We start from the raw sequence: 15,457 nt of genomic DNA on the forward strand, positions 1-15,457 counted from the left end.
CATGACTAGTCACTGAGCTAGAGAAATACTACATCTCTAATTACTGCCTGTCTAAGTTAACTCAGACTCCATATAATTCATAACACGGCTATACTGAGTCTAACAAACCAGTGGAAGGTCACGTCAGCCAACCTTTGAGTGACTTTTGACCGACCAATCAAATGTAAGATGGATGAATGGAATTAACCAATCAGACAATGGTTACTCTTTATAATTGGGCGGGACCTTCAAATGGGCCATACCATTCAGAAGTGACTGTGTGGAAAACAGCATTCAGAATCATTCTAGTACAAATGTGTTCAAGGTAAAGGTTAAAAAGGATGTAAGAATGTTAAATTTTGAGATAGCAAGCTGTGTTCTGATTAGTCAATTCAAAAGGATAAAGCTAATGCGACCTTCTACTAGGGTTTGTGAGGCTCAGTATAGCAGTGTAACAAATAATACTAGGCCTAAGCCTGCTTAAGCTGATCACCACCAAGCCACTAAAAGAGAAATTAGTGGTTAACAGGATGAGCATCCCACTGGTATGATGCTCTCAGCTTGGTTACCTCTCTTGACAAGCTGCGCTTGGGATGAGTCCTTAAACTGGAGTTGTTCTTAAGATCATTCACACAAGATGCAATTTTATTGGATTAATCGTCAGAAAATAATCACTGAGCTCCTGAAGAAGATGCATACTTAAAAACCATTCTGATCACCCAATCTCAATCTAAATAAGTAGACAGAACAAATACATGACACAAAAAATGCCATACAAATACTGAAAGCCCATACCATCATCTCTACTGGGCCAATGATTCAAGGCGTTACATGTTCCAGTAATTTTCTATCAGGTACTTCCTCTGTGACATGTACACTTAGCCTGATTAAACCATCACAGCCAAAAACCTAAAGCCCTTTATTTAATATGAAAACAATCAACAAAGAGGGCGAAAGAACCTAGCATTGCCTAATCACCAGCCTACTACGCAAGACAAACAGGATTAAACTGCTTTTTAAGATTGCACACACTGCCAGTGTTGAAAATGCACTGATGTCAGAGGCCAGGTTCACCAGCTGTTTCTTATCATAGCCAGGAGGTTGGTAATAAAGTAGAAGGCACACAGCTAGGATAACTATCTGGCCTAACAGGGATGAGGAAGGAAGCATCTTCTACACAAAAACCCATGTCAGCATTTTCTGGTTGACTGCAGCTAGTCAAGATATGGGTGTTATACACCTCTTGGCTGTCTGGCTCTATCAGGCAAGGTCTGAGAATCTGTTGGTTTACAAGGTCTCTTGGTTAGTATGGTGAATGCATTGTTCTAGTTATAACATGGTGGGGATAACTGATTGTATCACATAACTTACCAGAATGGGAATCAAACCCATGTCCTCAGTGTAATACATGCTTACTTTAACCAGTAGAGTGTGTCATCATTGCCAGTAGGATGGGCCTTGGTTCACCCTTCTGTAGGTGGGTACCCAGTAGGATGAAATGGTAATACAACTGTTAACTTTTTGAAATGCTGCTTGGTTTGTGTACTCCCCAGGGTAATGAGAACAAAAAGTAGTGACAAATAATCAACTGACCTGGGTTATACTGGTAGCACTGATATTGTAATAATGTTTGTGCTCAAAGCAAGGTTTCTGTTCAAAGCAATGTCCACTTGGAGCATGCTACAAGTACATGAAGTCTATGTAAGCACACACAGAAGAAGCAAGAGCGAAACTGATGGAAGGTGTGTCTACAAACAAAGAAATAAACTGGCCTTATATTAAACATAAATACTGTATAAAGAGAGACCAATAAAGAAGATGGTCTTATTAACAATCTTGGTCATCAGCTGTTTCAAAGTTTCTCCCGTTACCAACTTCAAAAGTACACAGAACATGTGACATAATGAGGCAGGTGTACGTGCTCATCCTCAGTGTATATGGCTGTTACAGGTAAGCCACCTGTGGTCACTCACTCTGAGGTTAAATTCTAGGTCAGAAGACCATGACCACAGTGACACGTCCCTTTCTTAGTGTAATTGTACTCTACGTGGGAAAGCTGAACTTTTAAATAGGTTTAAGAGTGAGAGTGTGACTGCGGTTTTACGTCGCTTTTAGCAATATTCCAGCCATATCACGGTTGGGGACACCAGAAATGGGCTTCATACACTGTACCCAAGTGTGTCAAGAAAACTGCTAGACAACAACAATTGAAGAATCATACTTGATATCAACTGCATGTAATAATAACACATACTATTTGAAAGTCCTTATTTGAGGATGCTTTTAACGACTCTGAGGGTGTGGGTATGGCATTGAAGAGAACAAGTGCACTAAGTGATTCATTGCATGATGGGAGGGAGAGAGACTGGGTCTATCCTACAGTGGTCCGCAGTAGGTCAAACAATGTTGACACCTGACCCCCAGTGTTACTGACACACCTAGATGTACATCATAACGCTTCCTCAGTTAACAAGTCTCTATGTATCCAGTAATAAGTACTACCAGTACATCAAGATGTACTGTGCATCATAAGATCTGCCTCAGTTAACAAGTCTCTGTCATGTAGCTAACAATAAGTACTACCAATACATCAAGATGCACTGTACATCATAACATCTGCCCTCGGTTAATTTTCTGAGATACATTTAACAGTAAGTACAACCAATACTTCAGGACATACTGTAAATCAGAACATTTGCCTTATTTAACAAGTCTCCATCAAGTATCTAACAATAAGTACTACCAACAGATCAAGACGTACTTTACATCAGAAGATCTGCCTCATTTAATAAGTTTCTGTCAAATATCTAGCAATAAGTACTATCTGTACACCAAGATGTACCATACATCAGCAGATCTATGCCAGTTAACAAGTCTCTGACAGACTAATATGAGGCGTTAAGTGCCAATTTTATGTTTGAATAATCCATAAAGCAAACATATCAATACTGAATGAGTGGCAACCCATCTGCCGACAATCTGTTGGCGTCCATGCCATTAGGCCATAACAGCTAATTTGGTTGCACCATTGCTAGTACTAAACAGACTAATTCCATCTCTGAGAAGGAGGGGAAGGGAGCAAGAGGAGGAGACATGAGGCATGTGGTTGTGCCATGTGCAGCTGCCTGGTGTCCATGTTGAGACACCACTGGTCAATTCTAGCTTGCCTGCTGCTCTAATGAGACAGGTTAATTAGCTAGATTTTGGTAGCAGCAACTGAGTGAATCCCTTGGATTTTCAGTACTTTCAGACATAGGGAGTTATTGGTGTTGTCGGTCTCTGTGAGATTTGGGCATCTCTAGAATAGGGTGTGTGTATTGAGTACTAAATATACAATACTTTTTGATGGTCAATCGACACCCCAAGGGTATTCCATATATATCATATTTTGCACCCTGCTACGACAATATGGATAAATATCCACAAAACAGTCCATATCTTCATTTGGGAAAAACAGAAGGGTAGATGGTATAAATACTGGTAATTACAACAACTACTGATTAGTTTTTAGCTCTACTGGAGTTTGGATGTTTTGTTCATCAATGTCTTTTTGGAATTGTCTTTAGATGATTTAATGTATAAGCAAGTCAACTATGTCAAGTTAAAAAAAGAATTTTAGTTATATCACTGTGACAAATACAGATTTCCTTTCAGCCAACCTCCCTTGGTATTTTGTGAGCTGCTTCACGATGAACAATCCTTGTACATAACTCCTTCCCATCTTCCTGATGTGATCTGACATGGATTTCAAATTAAGGCTTGGTAACATGTTGTACAATACTTTGTGTCAATATCTCACAGCTTTGTTACCTTGTGGTATTATGTCACCATTACATTTGGTCGATATGAAATGCTCATACCCCAGGCTCATATCTCAAAGCACCAACCACCACTTTTATGCATGACCACTGAAATCTGTCAAGGTACTGGCACTGTCTATAAAATGTCTAATCTTTAATGAAGCATCCAAATCAGGTCGAAAATGGTGTTGTTCCTGTCATCTGATTGACTCAGCTAATTGTACAATTTGTGATCAATACACTGGAACAGACGAGTCCATCGATAAAACTGCAGTGTTTTGGGCCATGAATCTGCCAAGGATACTGGTTTAGTTTCCTTTTGGAAGTAGTCTACTGATTCTATTAGACTGGTCCCTTGTGAATTGACATTTAACTTTAAAGTCATAATGAATTCTTCAAAGGAATATAGGTGATAGATGCCTTAAGATACGAAAAAAAAAATCCCTTGACTGTTTCAGTGTATTATTTGATCTTAAAGGTCATCTTGACATTGCAGTCAACTTCCACATTATCTTCCTAACAACTGAAAAATCTTTCTTGTTACAACCAATTATTCATTGTTTTCAAAGCGGTTGACAAAGGTATAGTCAAATGGTATTTTTTTCTCAACAAAGTCTTAAGGTGTTTTAGTCAATCTCTACCATTCCAACCTGATGACAATATAATTTTTAAACTGCAAAACTTTTTGCTTTCAGCACGTGAAGTAATGAGCCCTCAGAGTGAGTGAGTTACAATTTAATGTCATATCAGCAATATTTCAGACAAACTACAAGAGTTTTCTGCAGTTGAGGTTAAAATCACAGAAATTACCCTTTGAAGCAGAAAAACATCTGGCCTACTGAAAACTTCCTGCAGAATTTGCCATTTTTCTGCCATGAAATTTATTTTGCAAGTTGAATCAAGACTGACCATCAAACAAAATATTTTGTATAATAATTTGTCTTTGATATGTCATTCCTGATCCCATTCGTAGGAGTACTGCTCTTTTATCTAACTCGGAAAAAGATTTTGCAAGAAAAAACAAACTGCCCGCTGTACCTTTAATGTGATGATGCTCTGAAACAGTTGCAGCTTTGTGTTGAAGAAATAATGAAAATATCTTCATTGTACCCTATTTTCAAACAATAGATCCTGCCATCACAAAGGCTCAAAACTTAAAACTTGTGAAGCTTTATCATATCATTATTCAGAGTAGATTTGATTTTCAGCAAGTTCTTCATTTATGCATGACAACCTATATTTCGTGGTCAGACTTGCTAACTTAGCTGATGTTGGTCATAATACCCTTATTGCTTTGATCAATGTTCATGATGTTAACCACTGGATTGTCTGGTCCAGATTATTGTTGGACAGCTATCTCATTACTGTACCATGCTGAGAGTTGCGTTAAATTACAAAATGTTATTCCACACAGGTCATACTTACACATAATCATCTTCTTCTTTCTTCCGTGGTTGATAACTCTTCACTAGTTTTCTGAAACAGACAAGCACAACAAATAATCATGTGGTTTCAAAGGAACAGAGACTCACAGCACTGTAGAAGAACATTAAGGAGACAGACACTTGAACTTGAACTTCATTCTGTGACAAGTTTTAAGTGTCAGTACATCTTGCATTGATATAGGTCACATGTGCTTACATGGATCAACGATAACAAGTTTGAGTATTATGATATCTTGTTTATTTCAGAGGATGTGTCCTCAATCTTCACAACAAAATCTGCCTAACATATTTATGCTTTCCTGCAACCTTTGTTCAGTACATCTGAACTGTATCTGGCACAATGATCTACACATCAAGGTATAAATAAAGTTTCAAGTGTTCTCAGTTTGGAACTGACTCTTAGGCTACTGTAAAATTTTGACTACGATTAATAATGTTCCTGAATTAAAAAATAGTGAAACATATTGCATATAATTCATCAAATGAAGGAAATCATGACACAAGTTTGACACATTAATCAAGTGATACGGAAATAATACATTGGACTTTCTGCTTATTTGTTGACCATGTCTGAAGAAACAGTATCAAATGTTGAACTGAATTCTTCTAGGGAGTTGGCTCCTCTGCCACAACAACATACAAGTTACTGCTGTACCCTTCACATTCAGGCTGTTCTGAGTGTTAATATTGAAATGTAAAGAATAATGTGTAATTTCTAAAACGAGTCAGTGTGTGTAACTAACTATAGAACACACAGAACCAGGAAGTGCTCCATTAGGTTCAACGTTTAACTGAAACATGGCTCCTTTTGACAAAGCAATCCTAACAACAGTCTGTGCCAAAACCTTTTGACACTGATAATACAAAATCAGCATTATTATTAAAAAATCTAATGGTATTTTGTGAAGTAGTATCAGAATAATATATAACAATGAACAGAGATTTGTGGTTTTGAACTAATAGCTGTCATAGATTATGTACCAGGAAACATCATGGCTCCCTCAACACATCCAAGCATAACCTCTTCATCAACCGTGCCAATACCACATTGTACCAGGCCAGTTAATGTCACCACATGCCAACACATCGCCAAAGATGCAACTTTATGGTGATTTCAGCCTTCTTTCACACATAATGGAATGATTAATATCTAATCCAAGTTGAGAATAATTTGGCAAGTCTAGACTGACTTTGATCCAGAAAAAAGCAATTCCTGGACTACACAGGAATATAAGGTGGCTATATTTCTGGGGTCAAATGTTAGCTGGGGCAATCTTGGAAAAACCATGACACTTATGATCATAACCAATTTAATTTCTGGCTTAATTCAGCATGAATTAGAATTCAACATGGAGTCATGGCCCTTGTACAACATCAAGAAGTTTGGTCAACAGTCTAGTTTTATAGCACATTCATGAATATTCCATGGCGGAGGGACATAGGCTTCACACTTTGTACCCATGTGGGGAATCGAACCTGGGTCTTTGAAGTGATGAGCGAATGCTTCAATGACTAGGCAAACCCAGCACCTCCTCTCATATTACAAGCTATAAATCAACAATGAATCAACTCCATGAAGAAACTGCACTTACTTAGCTTCTCCAAAATGGCATTGTTTAGCATGAAAAATATATATTGTCTAGCACCGTTGTGTCAAAGTCTGATAACTTGATATCTTGGAGGTCTTGATATAAGATCTCAGTCCTGGCAAAATGCTTCATAATCTATTATTATTCACGCTCTTTTTGCTTGATATGGAGGTCTTGATATTTCGGATCTCTCGATATGATTTCATAGTCACAACAAGCAAAATTACCATTTTAACTCAATATCTGCAAAGAAACTTGATATCTGCCCAGATTTCATGTGCAAGTATCCCTCTGAACTAAGATTGTTTCCAGTTTCCACATGTTGGGGCATGAATCAAATGGGGGCAGAATGCAAACTAATTAGGGCTAATTGAGTTAACGGTTAGCTATTTAATTTAGGATCAATTAAAAGGAATTAATTTGAAAGTACTCACTGATAGTGGAATATAGTTTCAAATCAGCACATACTGACAATCCAATGAGGATTTTGTGTCATACATGACTAACGTGATTGTTGAGGTGTTTCTAGATCTTGTCTTAATCAAGATGGACACTGTAGCATGTGCTATATCCTGTGTGATTGTGATCCCTGTGAGTAACGTATATACTAAAAATATACATGAAATCTACCCTTCATTTTCTTTCATAGTGATTTCATTATATGCCCAGGTCGGATGTCTCAAAGTCTGAATAACTTGATATTTTTTCTTGCCCATGGAAACAACAGTGCTCGCCTGTACTTAGACAACAGTAAGTGCTATATTTATAGCTATACAAAGTCAGAAATGCCTATATGAAGTAACTACTATTCAACAAGGAGATTTAGGACACCGTGAGATGGTCAGCTGCTATCTCAACTGACCAGGACTAAAATGGTGTGCAGAGATGAAAACTGTGTTAATCAATCAGAGTGCGTACATGCTGTCACCCTGCCATGACGGCTTGCAGTTACATCAAACACACCTACCCCTGCAGGGGGACATATGAAATACCCACAAGTGGTAGACTGATTGAGTACTGTGTCAGTCTTCAAAGATCACAAGTTGTAGTAACTATCATCTGCATCAGAGGAGATTTTGCAAATCAAAAGACTGTGGTCATTAAATGGCATGTATTTTAATTTAAGGAAGACAAAAGAACATAAAATTCCACAGCCTATACTACAAACTACATCAAATTATGAACAGATACCCCTTGCATCAGATGAAATTTCACAAATCACAGAGCTGAAAACGGAAATTTTAAATCTGATGGCTAAACGTAGGAATATAATATTCCATAACCTCAAACGTAAACCATATAAATAAAAAAAAAATATTCAAAAGACTGATTGTGATAAATGGTTTAGGTTAACCCTCTAGGACCCAAACCAACTTTTAGACATCCCAAAAATATGGAACTTGAAATCTGACACATATTTGGTCTAACTAGAACAGATATGTTTTGTTTTCAACATTTCGAATAGTTGTTTATTCTTTTTTATTTGTATCACATGTGATACACTGGGTCTTTGTGATTTGTGAAGGATCCGTATCATCTGTGATACAATTTGGGTGAAGACTGAAAATACGAAACACATACTTAAAGAGACAGAAAACAACACTTTTTGTAGACTGGGTTTATTAATAATTCATAAACTATCTTCAAACGATCAAGAACCTTGGCACAATTTGAATTTGCACAATATATCTGAGTATCTTTGCATTGCACAGATGGAAACTGAACAGTAAAATGTCTGTCGATGTCCATTGAAGGATGATACAAGACAGCTCGTAGAATGAAGAACATTTGAACAATTTCATTGAACACAACTTGAACAAGTGAAAGCAGGTGCAACTTGAACAGTATCAGTCAGCATCAAGGATGTTTGGACGGACATGGCAGTTAGAGTCTTCTACAAATGAGACAAAACAGTCCCTAGGAAGAAGAACTAGAAGTCTATTTGCACAGATGAAACTGACCAAACATCAACATCACCAGTCATGCCAAATGGAGAAGGTGCTCGGTTTTTGGTTGATGCTCCTTGACTTCAAATTCATAGAGAATCCCGGAAGCTCCTGCCCTGCCCCATAGTTTGAACCCCCATTTATGTGGCTTGCTTTTCATATATTGTTTTACTGCAGACTGTCCTTTAAACGCAATCATTACCTCGTCGACTGCACTGTGTTCTTCCTGAGGTATCTTTTTGAAAGCATCTTTCAAGTTCTCCAACCATGGACGCAGCCTTCTCAGTTTATCTTGCATTTCTTCGCCTGAGACACACGAGATTGGTGTTGTCCCTCATATGTACTGAAGTCAGGAGCATCTGGGACCGATTTCTGGACATTAAATCTGCGACTAAAGGACATCGAGTTTCCATAGCCCAGTAAGCTTTCACAGAGTGAGCAACAATAAGCCCCATACGAAGATAAATCCCCAGAAACAAGGCAATTTCTCTGGATGCTGTTTTAACTGAAATGCCATCTTATTCTCGATCACTGCATCTGTTATGAGATCCTTGAAATATTCTATAGGCTCTTTCAGCTGTCCGCCTTGAGGAGGCTGTTCAGGAACACCTTTGAAGGTTGGGTTTGGTGGGAAGAACTCCTCATCCTCCCAGAAAGGAGTATCCAACAATTGTGAAAGGAGCTCACTCTCGTCTTGATGTTCTCTAAGCTGTTCTTTGAGTCTTGCAATAGGGATGTCATCATCAGAATCGTACAGTGTTGTTCTGAGCTGTTTGAGAGGAATGCCCTCATTATCTGAAGAATCAGATGTCCCAGTTGATGTTGCTGCTGTATGCTTTGATGAACTTCTCCTTTTCTTTCTGGGAGTGGCATCGACTTCATCCTAACTCTCCTCTGTGTTAGGAATGTATTCATCAGAGGAGGTTTCATGCTCACTATCTGTCAAATCCTCATCTAGGGTGTTCTCCATTCTGAGGAAATGGAAGGTATTGTATCTGTATTTCACACTCTTTGATACTGTAACCAATTTAATTGGTTATTACATTACCGTCGATGTTAAAACTGTAAGTGAATATACACATTCCACGAAGTCCCGAAATGTATCACTGGTGATACAGCAGAATATGCCTTGGTCCCATTGTATCACGTGTGATACATATGATTTTCCAAAATTAACTGTTAAGAATGCATAATGATTTCACTGAAATGTTGACATCTACTGTTAAATGCATGTAAAAGAGAAAGGAAAACAACAATTTGAACATAAATGGAACTTAATTTGAGTCGATCAGGATGGATTTAAATTCCACTCCTTTCACGCATCATCAGACCATGTGCCAGTGATTGAACAGGAAGTGATGGGTGAGTTGAAAATTAGGAAGGAAGCACGAAATGAAATGTGATCGTTAAATATATCATTTTAAGAATTCAGACGCTGTGAAATTAATTCTTCCAGTGTAATGAGTGATTAGATACCAACAACTGAATCTTCTGTATCATTGGTGATACAGTGGGTTCTAGAGGGTTAACACTGCTGATGGTCATTTGGACTAGTTGCCAAGGTTTGCAAGTTTCACTGTAATTGTTTTCTGAGGTTACACTGAATTACAAAGAATTACATTGTAATCTGAGGTATCAGCATTCCTCTCAACAAAATATGAAGAAAGATTCCTGAGGTACATGTGCTGCTCAAACAGCATTGATACCTCTTACGGCCTCAAGCAAACTCAGGTAACTGCCACCATGCATCAATATAATCCTTGTATCAAAAAGATACAAGATTTAATGGATTTGCAACCAAGAATGACTTTGCTTTAAAATCAATATAAAGGCTTTTTATAGTCAAATGAAATCTTTTAAACACAAAACCCTCCTCAGGAACACTAAACCTGTACACAACTAGAACTTAATTACATAAATTTGAAACTTCTTTTCCCTTTTCAATCTTTCTGTCACTGGCCACAAATAGTTCCACTTATCATTCTGGAGATGCCTGTGTAAGGAGCAGGGACAATAGGGAATGTGTATCATCTGGGTGAATACAATTGCAAATGTGGACTACATTCCAGTAGTAGCCCGACAATGGAGTGTGTTGGTGGGAGGCGAACCAATGTCCAAACCCCATCTGCTATAGCATCCTGCAAGCAGCTACACTGTATATTGGCTGCAGGCCACGCATAGTCAGGATGTTCCACCATCAGGACTACTTTCACTCAGCTCTCCAGTGGCCATACCAGATGTATGACAAGGTGTTTGACTTGGTCACCTATATTTGTCATGGCCTCCTTTAACAATGTTGATTATGCTAAAACAAAAGCCATATTCCTACAGGAGTTTGATATAATCCTCACTGCTAACATACTTCTGATCAGTGTTCATCAGGTGGTGTTGATTTACAAGGCTGTGGAGTATTGGTCAAGTAATACAACAGACTCACACAATGATGGAGAGTGTGTTGTCTGATCTCTCTTGAAAACATTTCAGCCTGCTACGGTCATTGTCGGAAAAAGACCTGAAGTTACCATGCACTGAGGATAATGTCAGATGAGCTTATCAGAGTGTATTCTGTCACAGTTTCGTGGGAATAATATCACAATATGTTTCATTAATGAGTTGTGGTGGTGGGATAGCCAAATAGTTAAAGCCTTTGCTTGTCACACAAGAAGACCTGGGTTTGATTCCCTACATGGGTACGTTGTGTGAATGCCTTTTCTGGTGTCCCTCATGATATTGCAGAACATTGATGAAGGTTCAGAGCAAAACCCAAATCACTCACTCATCAATGAGTACGTGAACACCGGAGATCCCAGCAATTATAGTCAATGATAACACTCAAGGAACACTGAAGTTGAAAATTTTCATCATCATCATCATCATCATCATCATCATCATCATCATGCAAGCAAGCATATGTCGACCTAAAATACCTATTTTGTACCCTACACTAGGTTTTATGGATACTTTTCCTTGACATTTAACAGTGCAATGAATTTGAAACTTACATATAATTTTGTAGTATTTCAATCTTGTTTTACTTGCAAAACTCAAGAACAGAATTTGGCCCAGGTTCAGTAATAGCAAGACAATACCAACATGGAGCAAGTCTGGCAAAGAGACCTAAATTTACAATGTAGAACATACAGTGAGATGATGTTATACATGAAATATTAGTACAGTAAAGTGTATTCCTCATCATGTTTACTTTCTTTCTTCCCCTTCTTATTAGAAATTAATGTGAATGAAAAAAAGTAGGTCCATTTCTGTAGATATGTGTGAATAAAAAGCATGAAAATATTGTCCAGAGTTGAGGGTAGGTCTGTTTTGGGATGGCAATGATATGAATCATTACATACAACCCCAGGCACTAATAACCCATTGACAGATCAGTCATGCATGTGATGGTCACACTTGGTGTCTTCAACCATCACCCCTGACAAGGGACAGTCACATTGTGTAAAACATCTAGACTCCTTGACAAATTCTCTATCTTCAATGCAAGCGTTTCTCGTTTGGCTGTATTTGATGGGTCCAAACATCAAAGATACACAAAACTGAATTTATTTGTAAATCTTTCAAATACCCCATGACTCTTTAGAGAGCTAAGAAGCTTGGTTGCATTACAGTGACATACATTGAAACCAGCTGCAGCAAGTCCCCCCCCATATTGGGTGAGCCGCCACTGGTCCAAGATTGCACACACACAACATTTTCACTCAGATCTGCCGCTGTTTAGAATAAAAATTAGAAAAGTACGACAGGAAGGGCGGCAATGGCGTTTTTAAAGTTATGCCAAACGGAAAAGTTGACATATGGCACCAGAGTTGGGGACGGTAAACCCAATGATGGCCGACTGCTGTTCAAATATTGGTCCAAAGAGTGGACGTAGTCCTCACTGCAGGAGGATGGAGGGATGGTGTTCATGAGACAGCAATGTCATATATTTTCCATGAGAATACTATAGCAGCAGTGGGAGAGCTACACTACATCAGAGAGTATTTATATGTCAGCATAATACCTACTTTGCTGGGTACACTATATGTTATCAGTACTATAGAAGTGGTGACAACTGTATTACCATAATGTGTATTTATAGGAAAATTTAACAGTAGGGATACGGTCATTCAAACATTTATGAGACTTCCATGATACAAAAAATGTACAAGTTAAATAAGTAAAAGCCATGACAATAAAAACCTTTTCCTTGTAACTCGAGATAACAAGTCAGACCAATCTGTATGTTTATGGCTGATTACTGTTAAATGCCACTGTCAGTTTCCAGCAACACAACAGAGTCTGAATCAGACTTCAGTTATTAACAGCATAACAAACTGTCCCATCATTTTGACTTCAAGCTCACCAACATACACAAACTGTAGTCTGTCATACTGACCCTGAAGCAAATATATCCAAGAAAGACTGCAAGTCTAGAAAATGTGGTAACCCTAGGAGAGAAGAGTCTCCGGGTTCTTTTACGACATACTATCATCCATAGCATAACAACATTCCATGCCACTGGAACATACCATACATATCATGCCACTGGAACATAATGATGTATCAACAATAGCATAAACAACATTCAGTGTCGAAGGGACATGATGACATATCATCAACAACAGCAAAAACAACATACCATGTCATTAGTACATGATGACATTGTAACCATCAACAACACTCCATGTCAGTGGAACATAATGACATATCATCAACAATAGCATTAACAACAATGTCAAAGGGACATGATGACATACTATCAACCACAGCATTAACAAAACTATGTGTCAAAGGGACATGATGACATACTATCAACCACAGCATTAACAACACTATGTCTCAAAGGGACATGATGACATACTATCAACCACAGCATTAACAACACTATGTGTCAAAGGGACGTGATGACATACCATCAACCATAGCATAAACAACACTCCATGTCACTGGAGCATAATGACATATCAACAATAGCATAAACATCGTCAAAGGGACATGATGACATACTATTAACCATAGCATAAACAACAGTCCATGTCACTGGGACATGATGACATACTATTAACCATAGCATAAACATCAGTCCATGTCACTGGGACATGATGACATACTATTAACCATAGCATAAACAACAGTCCATGTCACTGGGACATGATGACATACTATTAACCATAGCATAAACAACAGTCCAAGTCACTGGGACATGATGACATACTATTAACCATAGCATAAACAACAGTCCATGTCACTGGGACATGATGACATACAATTAACCATAGCATAAACAACAGTCCAAGTCACTGGGACATGATGACATGCCATCAATCCAAATCACCACAAAGCTTATCTAGAAGTTCCTATTTCAGGTAAAGAACTACATGACACCCCAAACCCTTTATGTTTCATACATACTTGTATTTGCATTAATACATATAAATACTACATAGCCATGATAAGGAATGTCACTGCCTTTGCAAAATTGTGAGATCAGCAATAAATGATATATTTGTGGCATGTTTACATGATATGAAACATTTTAACACACAGTTTCTAGAAAAGATCTGAGGAAAAGTTAAGTCCACTGGCAGAGTTGCATGCCAGTGACAACAGACTAGTATTGTTTGGTTGCAGGAGTTCATGGCGTCCTAACAAAAACACCTGTGCACACCAGACTTTCTACAGAGTCATGTTTTGATAAGAGGCTCTTCTTCAGGGCCTTCAAGCTTAAAGGATTCTAGTCCTCTGTAGTAAGATTACCTTAGCTTCCCTCAAACTTGGAAATCTTTCTTGTTTAAATTGTATATTTGTAAAATGATGATCTGTCATTTTCAACGGGAGGGCTCCATTTTCGAATGTGTTTAGTGACGGGCTAATGGACATGGGATATGAGTATTTGTGTCTTGGATATACAGACAGTCTGTCTGAAGATGCAGTGGCAGGGCTATAACAATGCTTTTGTGTCGGCTGCACACAAGTATCTGCTTGGACACATGCATGAGGATGATGCTACATTCTGACTATAGATATAACACTGCTATAAATCAACCACATTTTTCACTATGGATTACTCTACACAGAAATAGAATCTGAACAGTACAACAGTGGCACTAATGAGAAATCACTTTCTTACATCTGTCTGTGTAAAACATGGAGTACTGTCAAGCAGCAACAAGAAAGATGTCAGTTGCATTATTACTTTCCTCTTATTTCACTTCCTGATTGAATTAACTGTTGAAAATAAAAAACTCATGAAAATGGCATGCATCCATAAGAGCCACATTAAAACTGAAGTCAGACTTTCAGGTGCTGAATTACAACTGCATTTGCTTCAGGTAAAATACTTCTAAAGAAGCCCAGTGCAGAAGAATCATGATTTCTGCCATCATTGTAAGAATAACAACAGGATGCTGGGGGAGAGGGTGTAAAGATTCAACCTGTCAGTATTTCAATGAAATTGCTTTTTCTGAGAATACCTGACAGTTTAATTTTTCACCTGTCAGGGATGAGCAGACATGTCATGACATGTAACCAGTCTAATTAGGAAGATGTCACTCAGTTTGGTATGATGTAAAACAGTTTTAACATAATCACAAGAAACTGCCTCACTGAACATAATATCCTCTGAGAAATCCTCTCTAGTTAAGGGGGATTCTGGGACATTTACAGGTTTCTATAACTGTATTTCAATGTAGGATTACTCGTTG

General features: G+C 38.1%; 1 protein-coding gene across 1 annotated transcript in view; it reads right to left on the reverse strand.

The window, feature by feature from the left end:
- LOC137273327 (formin-binding protein 1-like) overlaps positions 1–15,457 on the reverse strand; it is a 77,554-nt gene that overhangs the window by 16,636 nt on the left and 45,461 nt on the right. The window contains exon 3 of the mRNA XM_067805915.1: positions 5,205–5,255. Within this exon, the coding sequence (XP_067662016.1) occupies positions 5,205–5,255 (51 nt within the window). The remainder of the gene's footprint in view (positions 1–5,204; positions 5,256–15,457) is intronic.

This window comes from Haliotis asinina, chromosome 2, assembly GCF_037392515.1.
Source record: "Haliotis asinina isolate JCU_RB_2024 chromosome 2, JCU_Hal_asi_v2, whole genome shotgun sequence".
NCBI lineage: Eukaryota > Metazoa > Mollusca > Gastropoda > Lepetellida > Haliotidae > Haliotis > Haliotis asinina.